The sequence below is a fragment of the Oncorhynchus masou genome, chromosome 22 (genome assembly GCF_036934945.1).
Source record: "Oncorhynchus masou masou isolate Uvic2021 chromosome 22, UVic_Omas_1.1, whole genome shotgun sequence".
NCBI classification, from domain to species: domain Eukaryota; kingdom Metazoa; phylum Chordata; class Actinopteri; order Salmoniformes; family Salmonidae; genus Oncorhynchus; species Oncorhynchus masou.
The window spans coordinates 42,913,750-42,938,982 of record NC_088233.1 but is presented as its reverse complement, the minus strand read 5'-3'; the positions used below and the strand labels follow the sequence as shown (position 1 = coordinate 42,938,982).

The 25,233-nt window shown below is 43.4% G+C and overlaps 2 protein-coding genes across 3 annotated transcripts in view; both read right to left on the bottom strand.

The window, feature by feature from the left end:
* Positions 1–15,594, bottom strand: part of LOC135509543 (protein MON2 homolog) — a 49,427-nt gene extending 33,833 nt beyond the window's left edge. For both annotated transcript variants that reach the window (XM_064930281.1, XM_064930282.1), the window contains exons 1-4: positions 15,119–15,594; positions 2,052–2,115; positions 1,705–1,832; positions 26–157 (exon numbers count right to left, since the gene is read on the bottom strand). In XM_064930281.1, coding sequence (XP_064786353.1) covers positions 26–157; positions 1,705–1,832; positions 2,052–2,115; positions 15,119–15,226 — 432 coding nt within the window. In that variant the 5' untranslated portion in view covers positions 15,227–15,594. The remainder of the gene's footprint in view (positions 1–25; positions 158–1,704; positions 1,833–2,051; positions 2,116–15,118) is intronic.
* A 5,967-nt stretch (positions 15,595–21,561) lies between these two features.
* LOC135509533 (sodium- and chloride-dependent GABA transporter 2-like) overlaps positions 21,562–25,233 on the bottom strand; it is a 29,633-nt gene continuing 25,961 nt past the window's right edge. Inside the window, exons 13-15 of the mRNA XM_064930269.1 lie at positions 24,310–24,410; positions 23,851–24,021; positions 21,562–23,659 (exon numbers count right to left, since the gene is read on the bottom strand). Of these exons, the coding sequence (XP_064786341.1) occupies positions 23,495–23,659; positions 23,851–24,021; positions 24,310–24,410 (437 nt within the window). The 3' untranslated portion in view covers positions 21,562–23,494. The remainder of the gene's footprint in view (positions 23,660–23,850; positions 24,022–24,309; positions 24,411–25,233) is intronic.

The window sequence follows — 25,233 nt, the reverse complement described above, 5'->3', positions numbered from 1 at the left end:
GTAGACAGTGTGCAGTTCGGGGTACCTTGGAGAGTATTTCGTCATGTACTACAGTGTTGGTGGTGAGCAGCACTAGGACAGTCTGCAGCAGCTTCAGTTCCTCCAGCCCGTTCTCCATCAACTGCCACAGCATGTTAATGATGTTCCCTGCTGCAGCCTGGTGAACACACACAGGCACACACACACGTAGCCTACTTGTACATCAAGGAGGCAGTGACAGTCACAGTCACAATCAACTGGAATGTGACAGAATAGAGCAAGTGACAGCAGCACTAGAGCTCACAGACACGTACACACAGATCAACAGAGAATTAGACACAGACACACAGGGGAGCAGCCGAACAGACCAGCTCTGAATACATCAGGGTCGACGAGGCACGCACCTTCATTACACCAAACCCAGCAACTGTGGCACTCCAGAGCAGTGACTCAACACACATGTTCCTTGTGTCACATCCTGAGGTCAGAACAAACCAACAGAACTCGTACAAAACCAGAGGAACTGAGGGAAGTAGTCAGTTGAAGAAAATAAATAACCTGTCCTTCAAAAGTGGCAGCAAATGGGAACCATGACAGGTCATTTTCTTCCTAAGGCAAAACTGACACCCGTTCACTCATTAAAACCAAGACATTTAATCAATACTGCAGGAGCTTCGTTCCTCTTCCCCATGTCCAGTGTTTCCCCTAAGGTTTTTTCTGCAGTGGTGGCAGGGGAAGCAGGTGGGGGAGGAGTTTGGATGCATTGCTACTAACAGGGGGGAGAGGGGTGCAGTGCTACTAGCGTTAGCACAATGACATGCTAGCTGTGACATGCTAGCTGAGCCAACAACTATCCATTTAAAAAAAGTGTGTCCTAGTAGTTAAGCTCTGGGCTTACAGACACACAGACAGTGATATATAGAGGGGAGGTGCTGGAAGGCAGAAGGCTCCAGGCAGGGAGTCTGCTGATAACACGTAAACACAGCCAGACAGGCACAGTGAACACAGGCAGTCAGGCGGGCAGGGAGACAGTCAGTCAGGGTGTTCTTATTCACACAGTAGGCCTGGCTGGCTAGCCGGTCGGTCAAGGTGTCCCTGATAACACCAGGCAAGTCAAGTAAACCGGCCTCAACCGGGGAGGGCCAGTCACAATAGCCTGGGTTCCATGTTGAGGTGTAGGTAGTGTTTTTACAGAGACGAGGCTTTGCAATGCAGTGTGAAGCAAAAAGTAGAAAACCCACCCTCTCAGTTAAGAGTCGGTGGTATTTAAAGTTGTATAAGCCCAGGGTCCGAATAATGTGCTCGCCCTGCCCCCGACTTCAAACGCAGGCCTTCAGCCAGACCAAAGCACTGTTCACCGGGCTTAGAATGAGAACGTAGAATGTCTATTGTGCAGCAGCGACCATGCAGGAACAAGAGAGTACACCACCACTTTCAACTGTCCCGGCATTTAGCACAGTGTGCATCGCACTGGGCTTAAAAATATACGAGTCACAGCAGGTTTGACATCAGCTAGGACCATTTCCCTCCTAAATAATTCATCCTTCTCAATCACCACGGTACACACATTGATAATGCAATTCTAATGGATTATTAATCAAAGTGATTATAAAAGCGTTTGGGGCGAGCCTAAAACATCCCCTTCGTCTCCCACGGACATCAACACATGACTAAGTGAAACATCGGAAGTTGGGATTAGCCCCGTAGTGGTCCTGTGTTCCTCACCTCAGACACCACCTCGTGGGTCATGAGTCTCTGGACAGCAGCCAGACACAGCTGGGTGATCTTGGGCTCCTTGGTGCCACAGCCCATCAGGAATGGCTGGACCACCTCCGAGCTGTTCTCCTTCAGGGCTAAGGGGGAGACGATACACGGGCACAGTTCACACATCAAATCAGGCAGCTGTTGTAGAACACAACCACACCTTGGGCAACTCTTTTGGAGCGCATCCTTCGCTTGTTTGAATTAGGCCTAATCACCGATCTGTACGTGGATAACTGGTTCAGCAAAAACATCTCTCTCGCACAAACGTACACAACGTATTTATGGGCGTCCCTCCCTCCTTCACTTACACGCCAAGATGTCGGTGTTCCTCGCGGCGATGGTCTTGATCTTGACGATCCCGGACTCGGCAGCCTATAGGAAAGCACAGACAAGAGGCCCATTAAGATTACACTTACTTATACGTGCCTTATGATGAGACCGCTGACGATGCGTGACCACCTCCACCGTTACATCCGAGGTAGACATCTCCTCGTCCTTATTAAATGATCCTCAGAGGAGAGAGAACACAGAGGGCAGAGAACACAAGCGTGGCCAGAAACATTGAGGTCTGGAAGCAGTTAACCTTGAGTAAATCCCTTTACCTGAGAGGAGACAGAGGGGGAACCATATTGATTTCTCTTTTGTGGAGCTGTCCTGCCTGACATGTTTTATTTATGTAATTTTATTTAACTAGGGAAGATGGTTAAGAACCAATTCTTATTCACAATGATGGCCAAACCCTAACAGCGCTGGGCCAATTGTGCTGGGTCTATGGGACTCCCAATCTCAGGCCGGTTTTGATACAGCCTGAAATCGAACCAGAATCTGTAGCAACGCCTCTAGAGGAGGAGAGGGAAGGAGAGGAGAGAGAGGGAAGGAGAGGAGAGAGAGGGAAGAGAGAGAGCGAAGGAGAGCGAAGGAGAGCGGGAAGGAGAGAGCGAAGGAGAGCGGGAAGGAGAGAGCGAAGGAGAGCGGGAAGGAGAGAGCGAAGGAGAGCGGGAAGGAGAGAGCGAAGGAGAGCGGGAAGGATTAGAAGGAGAGAGGGAAGGAGGGAAGGAGAGAGGGAAGGAGGGAAGGAGAGAGAGCGAAGGAGAGCTAAGGAGAGAGAGCGGGAAGGAGAGCGGGAAGGAGAGCGGGAAGGAGAGCGGGAAGGAGAGCGGGAAGGAGAGCGGGAAGGAGAGCGGGAAGGAGGGAAGGAGAGAGAGCGAAGGAGAGCTAAGGAGAGAGAGAGCGAAGGAGAGCGGGAAGGAGAGCGGGAAGGAGAGAGAGAGAGAGAGAGCGAAGGAGAGAGAGCGAAGGAGAGAGAGCGAAGGAGAGAGAGGGAATGTATGCTGTGCTTTCAGCAGTCAACAGAGGCCTCTTTATCTCTCTACAGCAACTGCAGCTGTCAAGATATTCTCCCCTCTCCCACTTCGCCCCCTCGTTCTCCACCGCTTTTTCTGTGCTTCTCTTGCCTTGTTCTTCTCTTCCCATCCCTAAACCAACCACAACAGCAAGCAGATCATTAACAATTGCCTATGCACCGTGATACGGACTGGGCTTATAGCCTACATAAACATACCGTCAGTGCCCAATATTTCATAGGCTGACCCGACCACGAAAATGTCACACCGATAAACAAAGGACTATTCACAGACTCCCTCCATTTAATAATCAGAATTGAAATGACGTCAAGTGCCACATTTGCCAGAAAGAAGTGTTTCGACATTGTGAGCAGTTGCCAAGAAACAATTCTAGTCCCAAGTTAAATTGAAAAAAAGAAGAAGATTGGATTGGTGTTCCAAGTGAAGACAAAACATCCTGTTCTAGTCACTGCCTCCTCTTCCATACTCAAACATGCATAGCTGAAGCAAGGGTTTCGTCCAGGTAACGTGATCACAAAAGGCCTAGCTTGCCAACAGTGTGCAACACCTCAGCATGTCATTCATTTGATATGAATAACGACACTAACCAGTCAACCCCTATTCATAGGATGTTAAACCACTTCTATCAGACCGTGGCTGCTGTACTGCGCTACGCTGCAGTGTTTGACCTCTCCTACCTTCTATACAGTAACATCACTTCCTATTTCAATTAAACTGCCACAAGGACGCACGGAAGAAGACGGGAGTCAACAGGACAGGACGCAACCTTTTGAAACCCTTGGTTACCAGGCCACAGGGCCTCAATACTTCAGAGGGTGAACCGAGCCAAACTGTGGCAAACTAAAAGGTCCGATCACCACGCCACACCGCCAATTAATGTTCACCTGGACAAATGTAAGTCTCCCTCATCCCCTTCGTTCTCATGAGGAACGAAAGGGATGAGGAACTTTCTCCAATATTCATTCCACTCCTTCTGGTGTAGCCCCGTTGAAAGCTTTGCCAAGACTGATATATAGACATCGATGCTACGATGTGAATGGAAATAAAGTTCAATTGGCTGTGGCTCATATTCAAAATGGGAAGCAGGCAGGCAGGTGACAGTTTTTTGTTGTTGAGAACATTAACTCTGTCACAAAAATGGTTAGGCCTCCAGAAAAGGACAATAAAGTCCATGTTGAGGGGAGAAAAGGGCAAACAGGTTCTTATTATTGTGTGTTGTTGATGGGGGAGGGGGGGGAATAGATAAGCAGCTGTTGCGGAGCTGACACTTCATAATCATGACGTTAGTCTTGTTACCTTGGCTAATGAAGGTACAGCAGTTGACAGGGGACAATGTGCTCGATTACAAAAAGTTATAACAATGAGGTTGTAGCCTAACATGCCTGGTTTAATAATAAACTTGCTATGGGTTCTGAAATCCAGGCAAACAATGAACTGCCTCCCGCTGAAATCTTGTAGGAAGATCAAGAGCATTGAACCACACAGAGATTTCTACCAGTCACATAACTAAGCAAGTCAGAGAGCCTTGAATCAGAAGCAGATTGCTGGGATTTCAAAGGAGAGAGTGGGGTTGCAAAGCTGCCCGTAATTTACCAAAATGACCGTAATCTTCAGTAATTAACAGAAAATCTATGGCAATCTTTCGAAAAAGCAATCTGCCGTTTGGTAACTTAGCATCTACACAGTTCTTCAACTAAGATTTTCTGTGGAAATTGTTCAGTTCTTGTGCATAGAGTTGGAAGGGTTTGTTAATATTTTGGTTTGCCATACAATCTCAGCACTACTCTGTTTATGTAGAATTGCCCCCAACTGAGTCCAAAAAACTACAAGCTGACAGTTTCAAACTTACTTCTACAAACCACAGTGCAGAAGGGTGTATGAAGCCACTGTGAAGGTCCATCCACAGTTTAAGCAGCTTGAGGGCAAATGGTAGGAGGACCAGGTCACACTGGTAGACCTAACTTCACTAAATGTTTTTAAGTGTTATTCATTAAGTTTTCCACCAGCCTGAATGCAAACTCATTACATTCCTCTAGGAATGGGCACGGATGTTTGAATATTCGAATATCCTAACAGGCGTTAGTATTTTAATGCTTGCGAGAGTATTCATTTTGCGATTTGATAATTATTTTGTTGCCTACTTCAACAATGAAAAGGCTTTGTCGAAATTAAATTGGTCTGTGACATTGCTACCGAGACATTGTTGTTCCTAGAAGTTTCCACTTCACGATAACAGCACTTACAGTTGACCGGGGCAGCTCTAGCAGAGCAGAAATTTGAAGAACTGACTTGTTGGGAAGGTGGCATCGTATGATGGTGCCACGTTGAAAGTCACTGAGCTCTTCAGTAAGGCCATTCTACTGCCAGTGTTTGTCTATGGAGATTGCGTGGCTGTGTGCTTGATTTTATACACCTGTAAGCAACAGGTGTGGCTGAAATGGCCACATCTACTCATTTGAAGGGATATCCACAGACTTTTCAATGCAGTGTATTTCAGTCTGCCTCGGCACCACCAGTCTGCCACACACGTACTCTCTGTAAGCACCTTTATGGTGAGAATTTAGTAGCCTCTTTGTTCCTGCTGAGGTCAGGCTCCGTTTAACGCTACCGTCTTACGTCATCCTTCTAGCCAGGAAGCTAGCTAGTTAGCCGTTTGAGAGCGGGGGGTGCAAATACAGAGGGCACATTTGGATGAATCAAATCGGCTGTTAAGTGCTATAATTATTGAATATAATTCGAATCAATTAAAATGGCCAATTAGGGTGCAATCAATTACCTTAATTTCTCAGATTACATGGAACAACCCTATTGGTTAATCTGAATGGAGTTGTAGACAAGGACGAGAAGCACAGCAAAACAGTCTCAATTAGCCTAGGTAAAATAGCTACCCATCTTAGCTTCTTTATATCAATTTGATGCAGTCAAGACTGGCACAACTAGATGGCATGACAGATTTATTTTTTTATTTTTTATTTCACCTTTATTTAACCAGGAAGGCAAATTGAGAACAAGTTCTCATTTACAATTGCGACCTCGCCAAGATAAAGCAAAGCAGTTCGACACATACAACGACACAGAGTTACACATGGAGCAAAACAAACATACAGTCAATAATACAGTATAAACAAGTCTATATACTATGTGAGCAAATGAGGTGAGATAAGGGAGGTAAAAGGCTAAAAAAGGCCATGGTGGCAAAGTAAACACAATATAGCAAGTAAAACACTGGAATGGTAGATTTGCAATGGAAGAATGTGCAAAGTAGAAATAAAAATAATGGGATGCAAAGGAGCAAAATAAATAAATTAATTAAATACAGTAGGGAAAGAGGTAGTTGTTTGGGCTAAAATATAGGTGGGCTATGTACAGGTGCAGTAATCTGTGAGCTGCTCTGACAGTTGGCGCTAGTGAGGGAGATAAGTGTTTCCAGTTTCAGTTTTTGTAGTTTGTAGATAACCTATGGCATCTACAAGTTTGTCAAACTAGCGCAAGTCTGTATGGCTACCCTCTCTCTCTCTACCATGTCCACATCGGCCCATGCCCATCCCCGCACTGCTGCAAGCAAGCAGAGTGGCACCTCTCTCCCAAGTCACGTAGGCTGCGCCTGCAAGCCAGTTCCTAAATATAAACTCTTTTAATAGTGAAATTATTTCAAATGCCCATCCCCACTTGCTCATAGATGGTCTAAGAAACACGCTGCAGATTTTAGCATTGGTTCTGCTGCTGTATAGCCTACATTGAAGGGGCTAATTCAATGAATCCAATAGTCTCACAATGTGTCAGTTCTTCCTAAAGTCCCAGTGCAGTCAAAAACTATATTGTGTTTTATATACATTTCTACACCACAAGGTTGGAATAATTACTGTCAAATTACATTGCCCTTTTAGTGTAAGAGCTGCTTGAAGATACTGCCTTAAATTTCAGCCTGTTTTGGTGTGATGGGAGTTTTGGCCTGCCTGGTGACATCACCAGACAGCAGTAAATTACAAACGTCTCTGCCAACAACATCAAATTCAGTTTCCCCACTCACAGTCCTCGTAAAATTGTTACTTGAGAAATTGCTCTTTGCTAAGAAGCTGTGTTTCTTTTGAACTATTTTAATTGATTTACGATCACAGCAAGGTACTTAAAAATGTTACCCAGAAATGATTACATATTGAGATGAAAACGGCTGCGTTGGATCTTCCAGGTTCTAACTCTTCTGTGTGTTATTTTGTCCGACTGTATGAAGTCTTCGTGACACATTCAGCCACACAGGCGGGGTGTAACGGAGGAGGCTGCACAACCCTTTTCATTAATACTGCGGTGTTCCTGGAGATGCCACGTTTCCCAGACAGTTCGACAGACACTGCAGTGTGAGGGCAATTCCGTGGGAAAGTCAACCCTGAGCAGCCACTAATAAAAGGTCCGTCATTTTACGAACAGAACCCTGTTATAATGATCCTTAAGGTCTATATCAGGGATAGGCATCTCCAGTCTTCGGGAGCCTGATTGGTGTCTTTTGCCTCAACCCCAACTAACACACCTGAATCCAATAATCATCATCTTCAGTTTAGAATGCAATTCATTTAAAAATCAGCTGCGTTTGCTAGGGATGGTGGAAAAAAAGTGACACCACTCCGGCCCCCCAAGGATAAAGTTCCTTATCTAGGCTATATGTTGGAGTTACAGAGCACGATGCCAAAACTCAAAAAGTGCTTTTGGGATAATTTCATGGCTTTCAGAAAGGGCCCACAGAGATTGGTTTTCCACTCACAGCTGTTCCCCAGTGTTAGTGTTCATAACTAAGGACTCAAAACTGCGTGAGAGGAGGATCATCAAGGACGCCACACACCCCTGCCACAATCTGTTCACTCCCTTACCAATCGATAGACACAGATCTATCTACAAGCCATCAACCTGCTGAACACTTAAACTGGACTGACCGCCTACACTGACTCTCCAAACCTTAGCACACAGAAACTAGACTCCTATTATGATGACTAAATACTGCACAATTTAAACACTTGCTCCTAACCCCCCTCTACAAAACATGTAAATATTGGACTATAATTTGTGCCTTCCTGTATTATACTAAAATGATTATTATATTCTATTCTTATATTGTTGTTCCATTATTGAGAAGGAACCTGCAAGCAAGCATTTCCCTGGGCAGTGTATACCATGTGTATACCGTACATCTAACCAATAACATTTGATACGTAAAACTTTAAAAAATGATGTTACGTTAAATGACAACAAATGTGTTGCGATAGATTTTGAGCAAGACATCTTTAAGATTTGAATGTCAAACATCCATAACTGCCATTTTTTGCGCTCTAAAGTAATAATGGAAATGACTCTTCAAAATTAATTGTATTTGTGTTCAGCCAATCCTTTTTAATGTCACCTTTTTTTAACCAGGTAGGCCAGTTGTGAACAAGTTCTCATTTACAACTGCAACCTGGCCGAGATAAAGCACCGCAGTGTGACCAAAACAACAGAGTTACACATGAACAAATGTACAGTCAATAACACTAAATAAACAACAAATAGAAAGATCTATGTACAGTGTGTGCAAATGTAGAAGAGTAGGGCAAGCAAAGAGGCACTGAGTTTGAAGGTAGGCCTTGAAATACAACCACAGGTACACCTCCAATAGGCTAATTGACATAATTTTGAGTCAATCAGAAGCTTCTAAAGCCATGACATCCTTTTCTGGAATGTTCCAAGCTGTTTAAAAGGCACAGTCAACTTAGTGTATGTAAACTTCTGACCCACTGGAATTGTGATACAGTGAAATTATCTGTCTGTAAACAATTGTTGGACAATTAATTGTCATGCGCAAAGCAGATATCCTAACCGACTTGCCAAAACTATAGTTTGTTAACAAGAAAGACGTGGAGTTCTGAAAAATGAGTTTTAATGACTTCAACCTCATTTTATTTTTTTTACCTTTATTTTACTAGGCAAGTCAGTTAAGAACAAATTCTTATTTTCAATGACGGCCTAGGAACAGTGGGTTAACTGCCTGTTCAGGGGCAGAACGACAGATTTGAACTTGCCGCCCCTAAGTGTATGTAAACTTCCGACCTCAACTGTTTGTATGTTATTAGAGCTGGGATTTGAACCAGCTCATATATATATATATATATATATGTGTGTGTGTGTGTGTGCACAGACACGGGGTAAACAAAACATTAAGAACACTCTTTCCATGACAGAATGACCAGGCTCTGATCACTTATGTTACTTGTTAAATCAGGTAAGCAATACATAGGCCATAGAGGCAAAAATAATTACAATTTAGCATTAATACTGGAGTGATTTATGTGCAGATGATGATGTGCAAGTAGAGATACTGGCGTGCAAGAGCAAGAGGGTAAGTAATAATATGGGGATGTGGTAGTCGGGTGTGCTAATTACAGATTGGCGTACAGATTGTACAGGTACAGTGATCGGTAAGCTGCTCTGACAGCTGATGCTTAAAGTTAGAGGGAGATAGGACTCCAGCTTCAGAGATTTTTGCAATTAGTTCCTGTCATTGGCAGCAAAGAACTGGAAGGAAAGGCAGCCAAAGGAAGTGTTGGCATTGGGGATGACCAGTGCAATATACCTGCTGGAGCGCATGCTACGTGTGGGTGTTGCTATGGTGACCAGTGAGCTGAGATAAGGTGGGGCTTTAACTAGCAAAGACTTACAGATGACCTGGAGCCAGGGGGTTTGGCGATGGATATGTAGTGAGGGCCAGCCAACGAGATCATACAGGTCGCAATGGTGGGTAGTATATGGGGCTTTGGTGACAAAATGGATGGCACTGTGATAGCAAACTGGATGTAGTCTAAGTAGTGTTGGGGGCTATTTTGAAAATGACATCGCCGAAGTCAAGGATCGGTAGAATAGTCCGTTAAGAGGGTATGTTTGGCAACATGAGTGAAGGAGGCTTTGTTGCGAAATAGGAAGCCGATTCTAGATTTAATTTTGGATTGGAGATGCTTAATGTGAGTCTGGAAGGAGAGTTTACAGTCTTACCAGACACCTCAGAATTTGTAGTTGTCCACATATTCTAGGTAAGAACCGTCAAGACTACTGATGCTAGTCAGGGGGGAGGGTGCGGGTAGCAATCGGTTAAAGAGCATGCACTTAGTTTTACTTGCATTTAAGAGCAGTTGGAGGCCATGGAAGGAGTGTTGTATGGCGTTGAAGCTCGTTTGGAGGTTTGTTAGCACAGTGTCCAAAGAAGAGCCAGATGTATACAGAATGGTGTCGTCTGCGTAGAGGTGGATCAGAGAATCACCAGCAGCAAGAGCGACATCATTGATATATATACACAGAGAAAAGAGTCGGCACGAGAATTGAACCCTGTGGCACCCCCTTAGAGACTGCCAGAGGTCCGGACAACAGGACAACAGGCCCTCCGATTTGACACACTGAACTCTGAGAAGTAGTTGGTGAACCAGGCGAGGCAGTCATTTGAGAAGCCAAGGCTATGGAGTCTGTGGTGAATGACAGAGTCAAAAGCCTTGGCCAGGTCGATGAAGATGGCTGCACATTACTTTCTTTTATCAATGGTTATATCGTTTAGGACCTTGAGTGTGGCTGAGGTGCACCCATGACCAGCTCGGAAACCAGATTGCATAGTGGAGAAGGTGTGGTGGGATTCTAAATGTTCGGTGATCTGTTATTTAACTTGGCTTTTGAAGATTTTTAGAAAAGGCAGAGCTGGATGGATATAGGTCTTTAACAGTTTGGGTCTAAGGGGGATGACCGCCGCAGCTTTCCAATCTTTGGGGATCTCAGATGACACAAAAAGAGGTTGAATAGGCTAGTAATAGAGGTTGCAACAATTTCAGCTGATAATTTTTTTAGAAAGAGGGTCCAGCTGATTTGTAGGGATCTAGATTTTGCAGCTCTTTCAGAACATCAGCTGATTGGGTTTGGGCAAGTTGCTGCTGAGATGTTGACCAGGGTAGGGGTAGCAACGTGGAAAGCTTGGCCAGCTGTGGAAAAATACTTGAAATTATCGATTATTGTAAATTTAATCGGTGGTTTTCTATCCTCAGTGCAGTGGGCAGCTGGGAGGAGGTGCTCTTATTCTCCATGGACTTTACAGTTAACCAAGACGTTTTGGAATTACTGCTACAGGAACCAATATAGCTAACCTTAGCTTTCCTAGCTGACTGAGTATATTGGTTCCTGACTTCCCTGAAGTTGGGGCTATTTGATGCTAATGCAGAACGCCACAGGATGTTTTTGTGCTGGTCAAGGGCAGTCAAGTCTGGGAAGAACCAAGGGCTATATCTGTTCTTAGTTCTACATTTTTTGAATGAGGCAGTGTTATTTAAGATGGAGAGGGAAGCACTTTTGAAGAGCAACCAGGCATCCTATACTGACGAGATGAGGTCAATATCCTGCCAGGATACCCGGGCCAGGTCGGTTAGAAAGGCCTGCTCGCTGAAGTGTTTTAGAGAGCGTTTGACAGTGATGAGGGGTGGTCGTTTGACAGCTGACCCATTACGCACGTAGGCAATGATCGCTGAGATCCTGGTTGAAGCAGAGGTGTATTTAGAGGGAAAGTTGGTCAGGATGATATCTAAGAGGGTGCCCATGGTGACAGATTTAGAGTTGTACCTGGTAGGTCCCTTGATCATTTGTGTGAGATTGAGGGCATTTAGCTTAGATTGTAGGACGGCCGGGGTGTTAAGCATGTCCCAGTTTAGGTCACCTAACAGTACGAATTCTGAAGATTGATGGGGGGGCGATCAATTCACATATGGTGTCCAGGGCACAGCTGGGGGCTGAAAGGCATCTATAAAAAGCGGCAACGGTGAGAGACTTGTTTCTGGAAAGGTGGATATTTAAAAGTAGAAGCACAAATTGTTTGGGCACAGACCTGGATAGTATGACAGAACACTGCAGGCTAACTCCGCCCCCATTGGAAGTTCTATCTTGTCGGAAAATGTTATAGTTGGGGATGGAAATTTCAGGATTTTTAGTGGCCTTCCTAAGCCAGGATTCAGACACGGCTAGGACATCCAGGTTGGCGGAGTGTGCTAAAGCAGTGAATAAAACAAACATAGGGGGGAGGCTTTGAATGTTAACATTCATGAAAATGGTTCTCCATATTTTGATCCGAGACTTACAAACTCAGACTTTCACCAATATGTTCCGTCTTCCTAAAAAGCATTACCATTTCATGTAACAACCATAATGCATATTTTGTTTATCCATTCTGTGAGACATTAAAGTTAGGATTTTGCGTGCAAATGTAACATCCAAAACCCTGGAATCGCCCATAATGCATCAGAGAGCTGCTGTGTGTGTTGTCAGACTAAAGTGATCAGAGCACAACAAACAGAGAATCTCCCATGAGATTAGAAGGAAAGGAATTGAGTGTGAAGCTGTGATATAGAAAAATCAATGGGATTCTTCTCAGCCCTTTTTAAAACACAGAAAAACTGTTGGGAAAACAGCTGCTTGCCATTTGTCAGAGGTAAATGAATGAGAGAGGGGTGTGTGAGACTGGTCAAGGAGGTGTCTCGTACCTGGCTATCTGAGTGAAAACAGAGTCAAGGGCACGACTGACATTCTCAGTTCCCATAGAAAGATAAGATATTTCAGATATGTTGATCAAAATTTAAAAAGAAAGCCTACTTAGAAAGCCCAGCAAAGGTTAGACTTAGTATCACCAGATTCTAGCCAGGAAACAAAAAGACAGAAATAGTAGGCTATTGTTACTGTAGAGGTATTTTCCCAAGAGCAGTAGTGAGTCTTTCACTCCCTTACACATGGTAAGGTCTGAAGAAAAACAAACAAAGCCGGGCAGAGTTACACCTGGCAGCCTGCTGCCTCGCACTGACTGACTCACCTCAGTCTAGAGTGGAGGCCCACAGGCTCAACATAAAGGAGCAGTCATTTAAAATGTGGAGACAGCATTATTTCTCTGACAGCTAGGCCTACACTGGCATGACATCATAAATGTGGTGTGGAGTCCTAGTGGGATGACTAATACAAACATGACAATTAAGGCCTTGTTTTTATCTAGATGAAAACATGTTGTCCTAAAGAGATTATATTACAGACCCTGAATCAGAATTTCCAAAGCAATTGAAGAGTGGCCATTAACAAGTTAATCTAATTATCTTAGGCTCACTCCTTTTACCTAAACATTTGAGTTCAAAGGAGAATGCAATTCCCGTCATATAGGCCAGGGGTTTTCAAACTGGGGTCTGCAGCAGGTCCGCGATTTTTGTTGGGATTTTTTTGATGTGAAAAATATTTTTTACGAATATCGCTATAGCTGCAACCGAATATGATTGTGGATACCATTTTTGTGTCTCTGCCTCCAGTATATAGGAAGTTAAGAGGTAGTTTCATAAGCCATTGCTAACTAGCGTCAGCTCAATGACTGGAAGTCTACAGGAACAGTTAGCATGCTAGCTGTTCCTGTTCATCCGACTCTGGGGAAGTAGATAATTGGCTTCAATGTCAAAATCTCAAACTAAAATTATAGTCATTGGAGCAAATTGCAGGGTATTTCTGTATAGAAAATTATTAGACTGACCTTCTAAGAGGTAATTTTCAGAATGGTAAAACAGTTTCAGTGTCAATTTAAACGAACAAAACCAGATAGAAAACATGCAAAAATTGCAGGTTTTTTACAATACCATCTGAGAACTAACAATCAAATAAAAGCTAGATAGTCAGAGATAATATTATTATCACATTTTTTTTTTTTAATGGGGCATTCAGGGCACATGCACATTGATTTTGTAATAATATTTGAGCAATGGAACACAGAATTAGCCATGGCAAAATGCAAAAAAGTGCAGGTGACATCAGCAAACCACTCCCCCACACGACACCATCTGCCTGGTACAGTTGAAACCGGGTTTCATCTGTGTCGAGCACTCTTCTCCAGCATGCCAGTGGCCATCGAAGGTGAGCATTTGTCCACTGAAGTCAGTTACGACACCGAACTGCAGTCAAGTCAAGACCCTGTTGAAGATGACGAGCACGTAGATGAGCTTCCCTGAGACGGTTTCTGACAGTTTGTGCAGAAATTCTTCAGTTGGGCAAGCCCACAGTTTCATCAGCTGTCCGGGCAGCTGGTCTCAGACAATCCCGCAGGTGAAGAAGCCTGATGTGGAGGTCCTGAGCGGGCGTGGTTACACATGGTTTGTGGTTGTGAGGCCGGTTAGATGCACTGCCATATTCTCTAAAACAACGTTTGAGGAGACGGCTTATGGTAGAGAATTGAACCTTCAATTTTCTGGTAACAACTTGTGGACATTCCTGCAGTCAGCATGCCTATTGCACGCTCCATCAAAACTTGAGATATCTGTGGCATTATGTTGTGACAACTGCACATTTGAGTGCCATTTTATTGTCTCCAGCACAAGGTGCACCTGTGTAATGATCATCCTGTTTAATCAGCTTCTTGATCAGCAACACCTGTCAAGTGGACGGATTATCCTGGCAAAGGAGAAGTGTTCACTAACAGGGACATACATTTGCACAGAAAATAAGAAAAATAAGCTGTAAACTTTGATCTTTTATTTCAGCTCATGAAACATGGGATCAACACATTACGTTTATATTTTTGTTCAGTATATTTTGCCACATGAAGTAGAGGACCATAATAGCGTCCATGTCAGTAGTTAAACCCGGAAGATAAGTACTCTGCCATCAATCACAACGTTTTGGATGCAGTGGCAACAAAACATCCTCATTTTGTGAATCATTAAATATATGTTTAAAAATGTGTTCTTAACAGACACAAAACAACACACGTCCCATTATTAACCATGCTACCGATCAAGCCTAACGTCACAATGGCACAACATGCATGCAGCCGTCACAACTGAATATTATTAAATCTGATACATGTCGCGTCGCATCACTCGATGCACTTGATGACAACATCAGCAATTGCATCATAATGTATCATCACTGGTGAGGTGGCACATTATCACAACACCACATAACTCAGAGATTGCTAGCTAAAGTTAGCTACAGGCATGTATATCTACCTCTTTGACTGGGGGGAATTTCTTCTTGCATTCCATGGACAGGGACCGCAGATCCGTCTGCATGTTCTCGAGTAATTTCTTCACCGCTTCGGGGGTACTTGTCGACATTTTGGATGATGTATTCGATCTAAATATCAAACGCTTTAAATAATAAGGAATGCAAATGCAGTCCTATGATACTGGTCCCCGGCCTACTTATTCAGCTCCTACGAAAAAAAGAAAAACGCTGTGGACCTCCGCACAAGCGTCCATTGACACAATATTCCAGTGTTCTGCTTTGTCCTATCCGTCTGTGTGCATAATCGAAGCGATGACACGGCATAAGTTTATCTTCAACAAAAAGCCTAGACGTTAGTGTGATAGACGATCATCATTAACACAATTCTAGCTACTAGTGCCACTTATGGTTAATAAGTTAATGTCTCCGTTTCAGCCGTAGGTTTCACGGCTCCAGCCGTCACCATTGCAAGTACCGTTTCGATCCCACAATGCTTTGGTAGACATTGACACGTCACTTGTACTTCCGTAAACATGACCGGCTTCCAGCAGAATGATTACAGTGTCCCCTAGTGGAGTATTGTAAACAAATTGATGGGACTTCCAACTCTGTTGTCACCACCACATTGAAGTTTAAATGTAAAATGGTAAGGTTAGGATTAATGTTAAGGTATTAATGTTAAGGTGTGGTTGGGTTTAGGTATATGGACGTCCCAAGGATCCCGGAGAGCACGAACCTTTCTGTAGAGCAATGTACAGGTAACTGCCAAAATAATGGGATAATAATGAGTAAATGAGGGATACAAATTATGTTGAAAGGAGGTGCTTCCACACAGGCGTGGTTCATTAGTTAATTAAGCAATTAACGTCCATCACACTTAGGGTCATGTATAAAAACGCTGGTCTGGCCATTATTCTGGCAACAATGGCTATGCCACAATACGATGACAATGCCCCCATCCGCATGGTCTGAGTGGTCACTGAAAGGTTTGATGAGCATGACAATTAGGTAAACCATATGCCATGGCTGTCTCAGTCATCGGATCTCAACCCAACTGAACACTTATGGGATGTTCTGGAGGGGTGCCTGAGACGGTATTTTCCATCAACAAAACACCAAGTAATGGATTTTCTCTTGGAAGAATGGTGTCACATCCCTCCAGTAGACTTCCAGACACTTGTAGAATCTATGCCAAGGTGCATTGAAGCTGTTCTAGCTCATGGTGGGTCAATGCCCTATTAGGACAGTTTGTTGGTGTTTCTGTTAATTTGGCAGTTAGCCTAGTGGTTAGTGTTGGGCCAATAACTGAATGGTTGCTAGTTTGAATACTTGAGCAGACAAGGTAAAAAATCTGCTCAAGGGCACATCGACAATCTACTTAATCCTAATTTGCTCCAGGGGTGCCATAATGCTATGGTTGACCCTGTAAAAACAACACATTTCATTGCACCTATCTGGTGTACACTGAGTGGGGTTACCGACGTTAAGGCTAATCTGAAGATGGTGCTGGCTAAAGCTAAAACTGGCGAGTATAGAGATTGTTATCCACGTCGGCACCAACGATGTTAGGATGAAACAGTCAGAGGTCACCAAGCACAACATAGCTTCAGCGTGTAAATCAGCTAGAAAGATGTGTCGGCATCGAGTAATTGTCTCTGGCCCCCTCCCAGTTAGGGGGAGTGATGAGCTCTACAGCAGTCTCACAACTCAATTGCTGGTTGAAAACTGTTTTCTGTCCCTCCCAAAAGATAGAATTTGTAGATAATTGGCCCTCTTTCTGGGACTCACCCACAAACAGGACCAAGCTTGGCCTGTTGAGGAGTGACAGACTCCATCGAGCTGGAGGGGTGTTTTCATCTTATCTACGAACATAGACAGGGCTCTAACTCCCCTAGGTCCACAATGAAATAGGGTGCAGGCCAGACAGCAGGCTGTTAGCCAGCCTGCCAGCTTAGTGGATTCTGCCACTAGCACAGTCAGTGTAGTCAGCTGAGCTATCCCCATTGAGACCGATCAAGCCTAACGTCACACTGTGCCTCGACCTAGGTTGGGCGAAACTAAACATGGCGGTGTTCGCCTTAGCAATCTCACTAGAATAAAGACATCCATTCTTCCCATTATTGAAAGAGATTGTGATGCCTCACATCTCAAAATAGGGCTACTTAATGTTAGATCCCTCACTTCAAAGGCAGTTATAGTCAATGAACTAATCACTGATCATAATCTTGACTTGATTAGCCTGACTGAAACATGGCTTAAGCCCGATGAATTTACTGTGTTAAATGAGGCCTCACCTCCTGGTTACACTAGTGACCATATCCCCTGTGCATCCCACGAAGGCGGAGGTGTTGCTAACATTTACGATAACAAATTTCAATTTACAAAAAAAAAACCCAGATGTTTTCATCTTTTGAGCTTCTATTCATGAAATCTATGCAGCCTACTCAAACACTTTTTATAACTACTGTTTATAGGCCTCCTGGGCCATATACAGCGTTCCTCACTGAGTTCCCTGAATTCCTATCGGACCTTGTAGTCATAGCAGATAATATTCAAATTTTTGGTGACTTTAATATTCACATGGAAAAGTCCACAGACCCACTCCAAAAGGCTTTCGGAGCCATCATCGACTCAGTGGGGTTTGTTCAACATGTCTCTGGACCTGCTCACTGTCACAGTCATACTCTGGACCGAGTTTTGTCCTATGGAATAAATGTTGTGGATCTTAATGTTTTTCCTCATAATCCTGGACTATCGGACCACCATTTTATTACATTTGCAATTGCAACAAATAATCTGCTCAGACCCCAACCAAGGAACATCAAAAGTTGTGCTATAAATTCTCAGACAACCCAAAGATTCCTTATTGCCTTTCAAGACACCCTCTGCCTACCCAAGGCCGTCAGAGGACAAAAATCTGTCAACCACCTAACTGAGGAACTCAATTTAACCTTGCACAATACCCTAGATGCAGTTGCACCCCTAAAAACTAAAAACATTTGTCATAAGAAACTAGCTCCCTGGTATACAGAAGCCTCCAGAAAATTGGAACTGAAATGGCGCCACACCAAACTGGAAGTCTTCCGACTAGCTTGGAAAGACAGTACCGTGCAGTATTGAAGAGCCCTCACTGCTGCACGATTATCCTATTCATCCAATTATTCCAATTTCTCTTGACCCAATGATGAAAATAATCATGGCCTCTAAACCTCCAAGCTGCATACTGGACCCTATTCCAACTAAACTACTGAAAGAGCTGCTTCCTGTGCTTGGCACTCCTATGTTGAACATAATAAACGGCTCTCTATCCACCGGATGTGTACCAAACTCACTAAAAGTGGCAGTAATAAAGCCTCTCTTGAAAAAATCAAACCTTGACCCAGAAAATATAAAAAACTATCAGCCTATATCGAATCTTCCATTCCTCTCAACAAATTTTGAAAAAGCTGTTGCGCAGCAACTCACTGCCTTCCTGCAGACAAACAATGTATAGGAAATGCTTCAGTCTGGTTTTAGATCCCATCATAGCACTGAGACTGCACTTGTGAAGGTGGTAAATGACCTTTTAATGGCGTCAGACCGAGGCTCTGCATCTGTCCTCGTGCTCCTAGACCTTAGTGCTGCTTTTGATACCATCGATCACCACATTCTTTTGGAGAGATGGGAAACTCAAATTTGTCTACATGGACAAGTTCTGGCCTTTTTTAGATCTTATCTGTTGGAAAGATATCAATTTGTCTCTGAATGGTTTGTCCTCTGACAAATCAACTGTAAATTTCGGTGTTCCTCAAGGTTACGTTTTAGGACCACTATTGTTTTCACTATATATTTTACATCTTGGGGATGTCATTCGAAAACATAAAGTTAACTTTCACTGCTATGCGGATGACACACAGCTGTACATTTCAATGAAACATGGTGAAGCCCCAAAATTGCCCTCGCTAGAAGCATGTGTTTCAGACATAAGGAAGTGGATGGCTGCAAACTTTCTACTTTTAAACTCGAACAAAACAGAGATGCTTGTTCTCGGTCCCAAGAAACAAAGAGATCTTCTGTTGAATCTGACAATTAATCTTAATGGTTGTGCAGTCGTCTCAAATACAACTGTGAAGGACCTCGGCGTTACTCTGGACCCTAATCTCTCTTTTGAACATATCAAGACTGTTTCAAGGACAGCTTTTTTCCATCTACGTAACATTGCAAAAATCAGAAACTTTCTGTCCAAAAATGATGCAGAAAAATTAATCCATGCTTTTTTTACTTCTAGGTTAGACTACTGCAATGCTCTACTTTCCGGCTACCTGGATAAAGCACTAAATAAACTTCAGTTAGTGCTAAATACGGCTGCTAGAATCCTGACTAGAACCAAGAAATTTGATCATATTATTCCAGTGCTAGCCTCCCTACACTACTTCCTGTTAAAGCAAGGGCTGATTTCAAGGTTTTACTGCTAACCTACAAAGCATACATGGGCTTGCTCCTACCTGTCTTTCCGATTTGGTCCTGCCGTACATACCGACACGTACGCTACGGTCACAAGACGCAGGCCTCATAATTGTCCCTAGAATTTCTAAGCAAATAGCTGGAGGCAGGGCTTTCTCCTATAGAGCTCCATTTTTATGGAATGGTCTGCCTACCCATGTGAGAAACGCAGACTCGATCTCAACCTTTAAGTCTTTATTGAAGACTCATCTCTTCAGTAGGTCATATGATTGAGTGTAGTCTGGCCCAGGATTGAGAAGGTGAACGGAAAGGCTCTGGAGCAACGAACCGCCCATGCTGTCTCTGCCTGGCCGGTTCCCCTCTCTCCACTGGGATTCTCTGCCTCTATCCCTATTACAGGGGCACTGGCTTACTGGTGCTCTTCCATGCCTTCCCTCGGAGGGGTGCATCACTTGAGTGGGTTGAGTTGCTGACATGGTCTTCCTGTCTGGGTTGGCGCCCCCCCTTGGTTGTGCTGTGGTGAAGATCTTTGTGGGCTATACTCGGCCTTGTCTCAGGATGGTAAGTTGGTGTTGAAGATAACCCCCTAGTGGTGTGGGGGCTGTGCTTTGGCAAAGTGGGTGGGGTTATATCCTGCCTGTTGGGCCCTGTCTGAGGGTATCATCGGATGGGGCCACAGTGTCTCCTGACCCCTCCTGTCTCAGCCTCCAGTATTTATGCTGCAGTAGTTCATGTGTCGGGGGGCTAGGGTCAGTCTGTTATATCTGGAGTATTTATCCTGTCTTATCCGGTGTCCTGGGTGAATTAAGTATGTTCTCTCTAATTCTCTCTTTCTTTCTCTCTCTCGGAGGACCTGAGCCCTAGGACCATGCCTCAGGACTACCTGGCATGATGACTCCTTGCTGTCCCCAGTCCACCTGGCCGTGCTGCTGCTCCAGTTTCAACTGATCTGCCTGCGGCTATGGAACCCTGACCTTTTCACCGGATGTGCTACATGTCCCAGACCTGCTGTTTTCAACTCTCTATAGACAGCAGGAGCGGTAGAGATACTCTCAATGATCGGCTATGAAAAGCCAACTGACATTTACTCCTGAGGTGCTGACTTGTTGCACCCTCGACAACTACTGTGATTATTATTATTTGACCATGCTGGTCATTTATGAACATTTGAACATCTTGGCCATGTTCCTTTATAATCTCCACCCGGCACAGCCAGAAGAGGACTGGCCACAAAAGATTTGGAACACCTGCTCTTTCCATGACATACTGTAGACTGACCAGGTGAAAGCAATGATCCCTTACGTAACTTGTTGAATCCACTTCAATCATTGTATATGAAGTGGAGGCGACATGTTAAAGAAGGATTTTTAAGCATTGAGATAGTTGAGACATGGATTGTGTGTGTGTGCCATTCAGAGGGTGAATGGGCAAGACAAATTATTTAAGTGCCTTGGTTAGAGTGTCCTGGGTTTTTCACACTCAACAGTTTCCCATGTGTATCAATAATGGTCCACCACCCAAAGGACATCCAGCAAACTTAACAAAACTGTGGGAAGCATTGATGTCAACATGGGTCAGGAACCCTGTGAAATGTTTTCGAAACCTTGTAGAGTCCATGCCCCAACGAATTGAGGCTGTTCTGAGGGCTAAAGGTGGTGCAATTCAATATTAGGAAGGTGTTCCCTAATGTGTTGTACACTCAGTGTGTGTGAATAAAGCTTTTTTTGTCTGTTACCTGTATTTGCTCAATAGTAAACACACACATATGCTAAATATGTTACATTAGAGATTTTTTGGAGGGAAAAAATAAAGGCATACAGCAAACGCATACCTCAATAGATTGATTTCTGTTGGTTATTGATGTACTCTGATGTTGATACTGATTCCATGTTCTGGCCATTGGAATGCATTCCCTCTCTCCCTCTCTCTCTTGCTGGGTTTCGGATGGAACAGTTTTCAAATATCTCTTGTTGGGGGGGAAATAATGACGTGATATGACGTATTTATTTTAAAACTTTTAATACAAATATTTGTATTTTACAATGTCAGTTGTAATGATGCATGTGAACGGTGTTCAGCTTTGCACTTGACTAGACATGGCCTGACAAACACATACTGGAAGTGTAAGAGCTTATACTGTTCAAAGTTATTGTTCGCTAAGGAAAAGCAGATAATGAATTAATGAATAGACAATACAAGCAAATAACAAAGACTATCTAGCACCGTGTGTGTGAACATAAAAGGTATGAAACTCAAGTTCTGGTCTGTCACCTCTAAACTGCTCACTATGGCGGTATACTGTTGTACGGTCCAATGATTTCCAATGCAAAAATGTTGCACAACATTTTTTTTTGGAACACAATCCATACTTCACTAGTTTGTAAACCATGTTTACCATGTGCTTTATCACATATTGGACATGGTATACAGCTTAAAAATATATATTGTATACCATTTCAGAATAAAAACTGACATAAGACTGTGATTAAAATGCTAATACACAATTATTATATCTCCAAGTAAGCTTTTTGAATCAAATGCAATACATTTACAGGAAGTCTGACTCCATCCGAATCTCAAACAACAACCTCAGGCTAGCATAGCCTACTAGTTAGTCCCCTACAGGTTACTACAATAGAAACAGAGACACTTGCACTTCAGGTGGGCTTCAGATTTCTTTGTGACATAAATCTGGATCTTAAATATATTACAAGATATTACATTTTAGCACATGCACATATTTCAATCTGAAGTCACAGTGTTCGTATGAGAAATTGTTAAAGGTCCAATGCAGTCATTTTTATAACAATATCAAGTCATTTCTAGGTAACAATGAAGTACCATACAATGATTGTTTTCAATTAAAGATGGTCAAAAAGAAACAAAAATAGCTTCTTAGCTAAGAACAATTTTTCAAGCAATACTTTTTCTTGGACTGTCTGGGAGTGGTCTGACCGGGGAGAGGAAAACTGACAACTGGCTGTTATTGGCAGAGTGGTTTGGAACTCTCTTTCTTATTGGTCTATTAACTCAACTGGCAATGTCAACAAAACAGGCTGAAATTCTAGGTGGTCTTTTCAAACAGCTTTTACACTAAAAAGGCATTATAAGCATTTTCACAATTTCACAGTATTATTACAACCTCGTTGTGTGGAAATGTTTATAAAACACAGGAAAATCTAGTTTTTGACTGCACTGGGCCTTTAAATGATGTATTACTTATTGTAACCACAATGACATGTTGGCATATGCCTATCTGATTCCTCCATGTGTCATGTAGAAATGTCAGTTAAGGTTTAACAGGTAAATTAACAAACATATTGATTAGAATGATGTATTACATTCAACTCATATGACTGCAGCGAGTTCGACATGATGCACTAAAATAATACTTAATCATAGCAAATTGTGTACACATATGCCCGAGAGATGTCCATGAAAAAAATGAAAATAAAAGATACTTCCTTAGAAAGCAGGTGCGATCATCAGACAAACATTCTCAAGTCTCAACCACAATGGACATATAACAAATCACTGAATCACACCATTTCAATGTCTGCTCAACTTTAGCCATTGGTGAAAGAAATCAGCAAAACACAGCTAAAGTTCGTGGTTGACAAGGCAACAGTGGGAGAGAGAAGTGGAGAGACCGACTCTCCCGTGGATGGAAGTGTAGATGGCGGAGAGCCAGTAGCATTGAGTGTGTAAACATAAAAGTGTACACGACTTAACAACAGGACAGCATCTGAAGCAGTAGTCTGTACTGTCTCTGATAGACCTTGCAGGGGAGAAAGAGCTAAGGCACAGCAGCACCAGTGTCACTGCATCCGTGCTCATTTGGCCGCAGTTGTGCAGTTATGAGGTATCGTTGAGGAGAGGCCATGTCAAGGGAATGGACATGGGACCTCAGAGGGTCTGGGTCCACGCTCCTAGCTCTAGCAGTTGGACTCCTTCTCGTTGACGGGGAAGTAGCCTTCCTTGGTGGGAGGGTGTCTCTGACGGAGGCTGTCCCCATCGCCAGGAAAGATGGCCAGCAGCTTCTCCTGCTCCTTCTTGGTTTTAGGTAAGTCAGTGGATGCCGTGGTCAGGATTGTAAAGCGCTACAGAACAACAGAGGAAATAGACAACAACTATTGTAGATGCTTTATTGTCACATACACCGGATAGGTGCAGGACATGATTGGTTTATAATATTGGTTTGTATTGATTTCTAAGTTACAGTAGCTTAAGCCATGACATGAGACAATAGCAAGCAGAGGGTGAAACAGTGGGTGGTGTGTGTGTGACTAACCTCTTTCAAGGTGCCTTCCACAGAACACATTTTGATGACCACCCAGAGGGGAACACAGAGCATGGAGGACAGGGCCAGGAGCCAGCCCAGGCAGTAGCCCCACCAAGGGTACACATACTCATTGTTGTACTTCAGAGGGGTGTACTTGATCAGGGAGAAGGCAAAGGTACCCTGCAGAGGCACATAAATGCAATCAGTTGTGTCTCCGTGACAGTCACTGGTTGCTACGTCCTAGGTTGAGTCAAAAAACATTTTTGGTGTTGATTTAAAAACAACAATACTGACTTGCTTTCATTTGGGTCTTATCCTCCTTTTGAACCTTTCCCACTCTCTACAAAATCTCTGTGAATTTGATTAGCCTAGCTGTGGAATGTCAGATGCTTTTTCAATAGTAACCACCAGGGGGCACCCCTCAGTCAAGAGACATAACAGGGTTTAGTTCAGAAGAAAAATACTCACTAAGCAGGTAGCAGGAGTGAAGAACATCCAGCAGTATTTGATAATAGGTCCGGGACGGTAGCCAATCATGTCCTCAATGTTGTCATAGAAACGGTCAGCACCTACAGGAACAGCGAGGAAAGAGAAGAAGAATGAGACAGGAATCAGCAGCAGACAGATACTCATTCAAGTTTCAAGTTTTATTTGTCTTATGTACAGGGTACACATGGTATACACTGAGTATACCAAACTTTACACCTTACTAATATTGAGTTGCACCCCCCTGCACTTTTGCCCTCAGAACAGCCTCAATTCGTCAGGGCATGGACTCTACAAGGTGTTGAAAGTGTTCCACAGGGATGCTGGTCCATGTTAACTTAGTTGTGTTAAGTTGGCTGGATGTTCTTTGGGTGGTGGACCATTCTTGATGCACACAGGAAACTGCTGAGCATGAAATACCCAGCAGCGTTCCAGTTCTTGACACAAACCGATACGCCTGGAACATACTACCATACCCCGTTCAAAGGCACTTATTAAATATTTTGTCTGCGCCCATTCACCCTTTGAGTGGCCCACAAACACAATCCATGTCTCAATTGTCTCAAGGCTTAAAAATCCATCTTTAATCTACACTGACTGAAGTGGATTTAACAAGTGACATAAATAAGGGATCATAGCTTTCACCTGAATTCCCCTTGTCAGTCTGTCATGGAAAGAGCAGGCGTTCCTAATGTTCTGTATACTCAGTGTACACATCCAACGAAATGCTTACTTACAGATTCCTTCGACATCACAATTAGAAATTACTCAAATACTTCTAGTAAGTTAAACCACAAGTAAATGAAAAGTCATTATTACTTAAGATGCTTACGTGGTACTGACTCAAAACTAAATGAGATGTCACATCAACTCAATTTAAAGTTATGATAATGAATGTACTTTTTT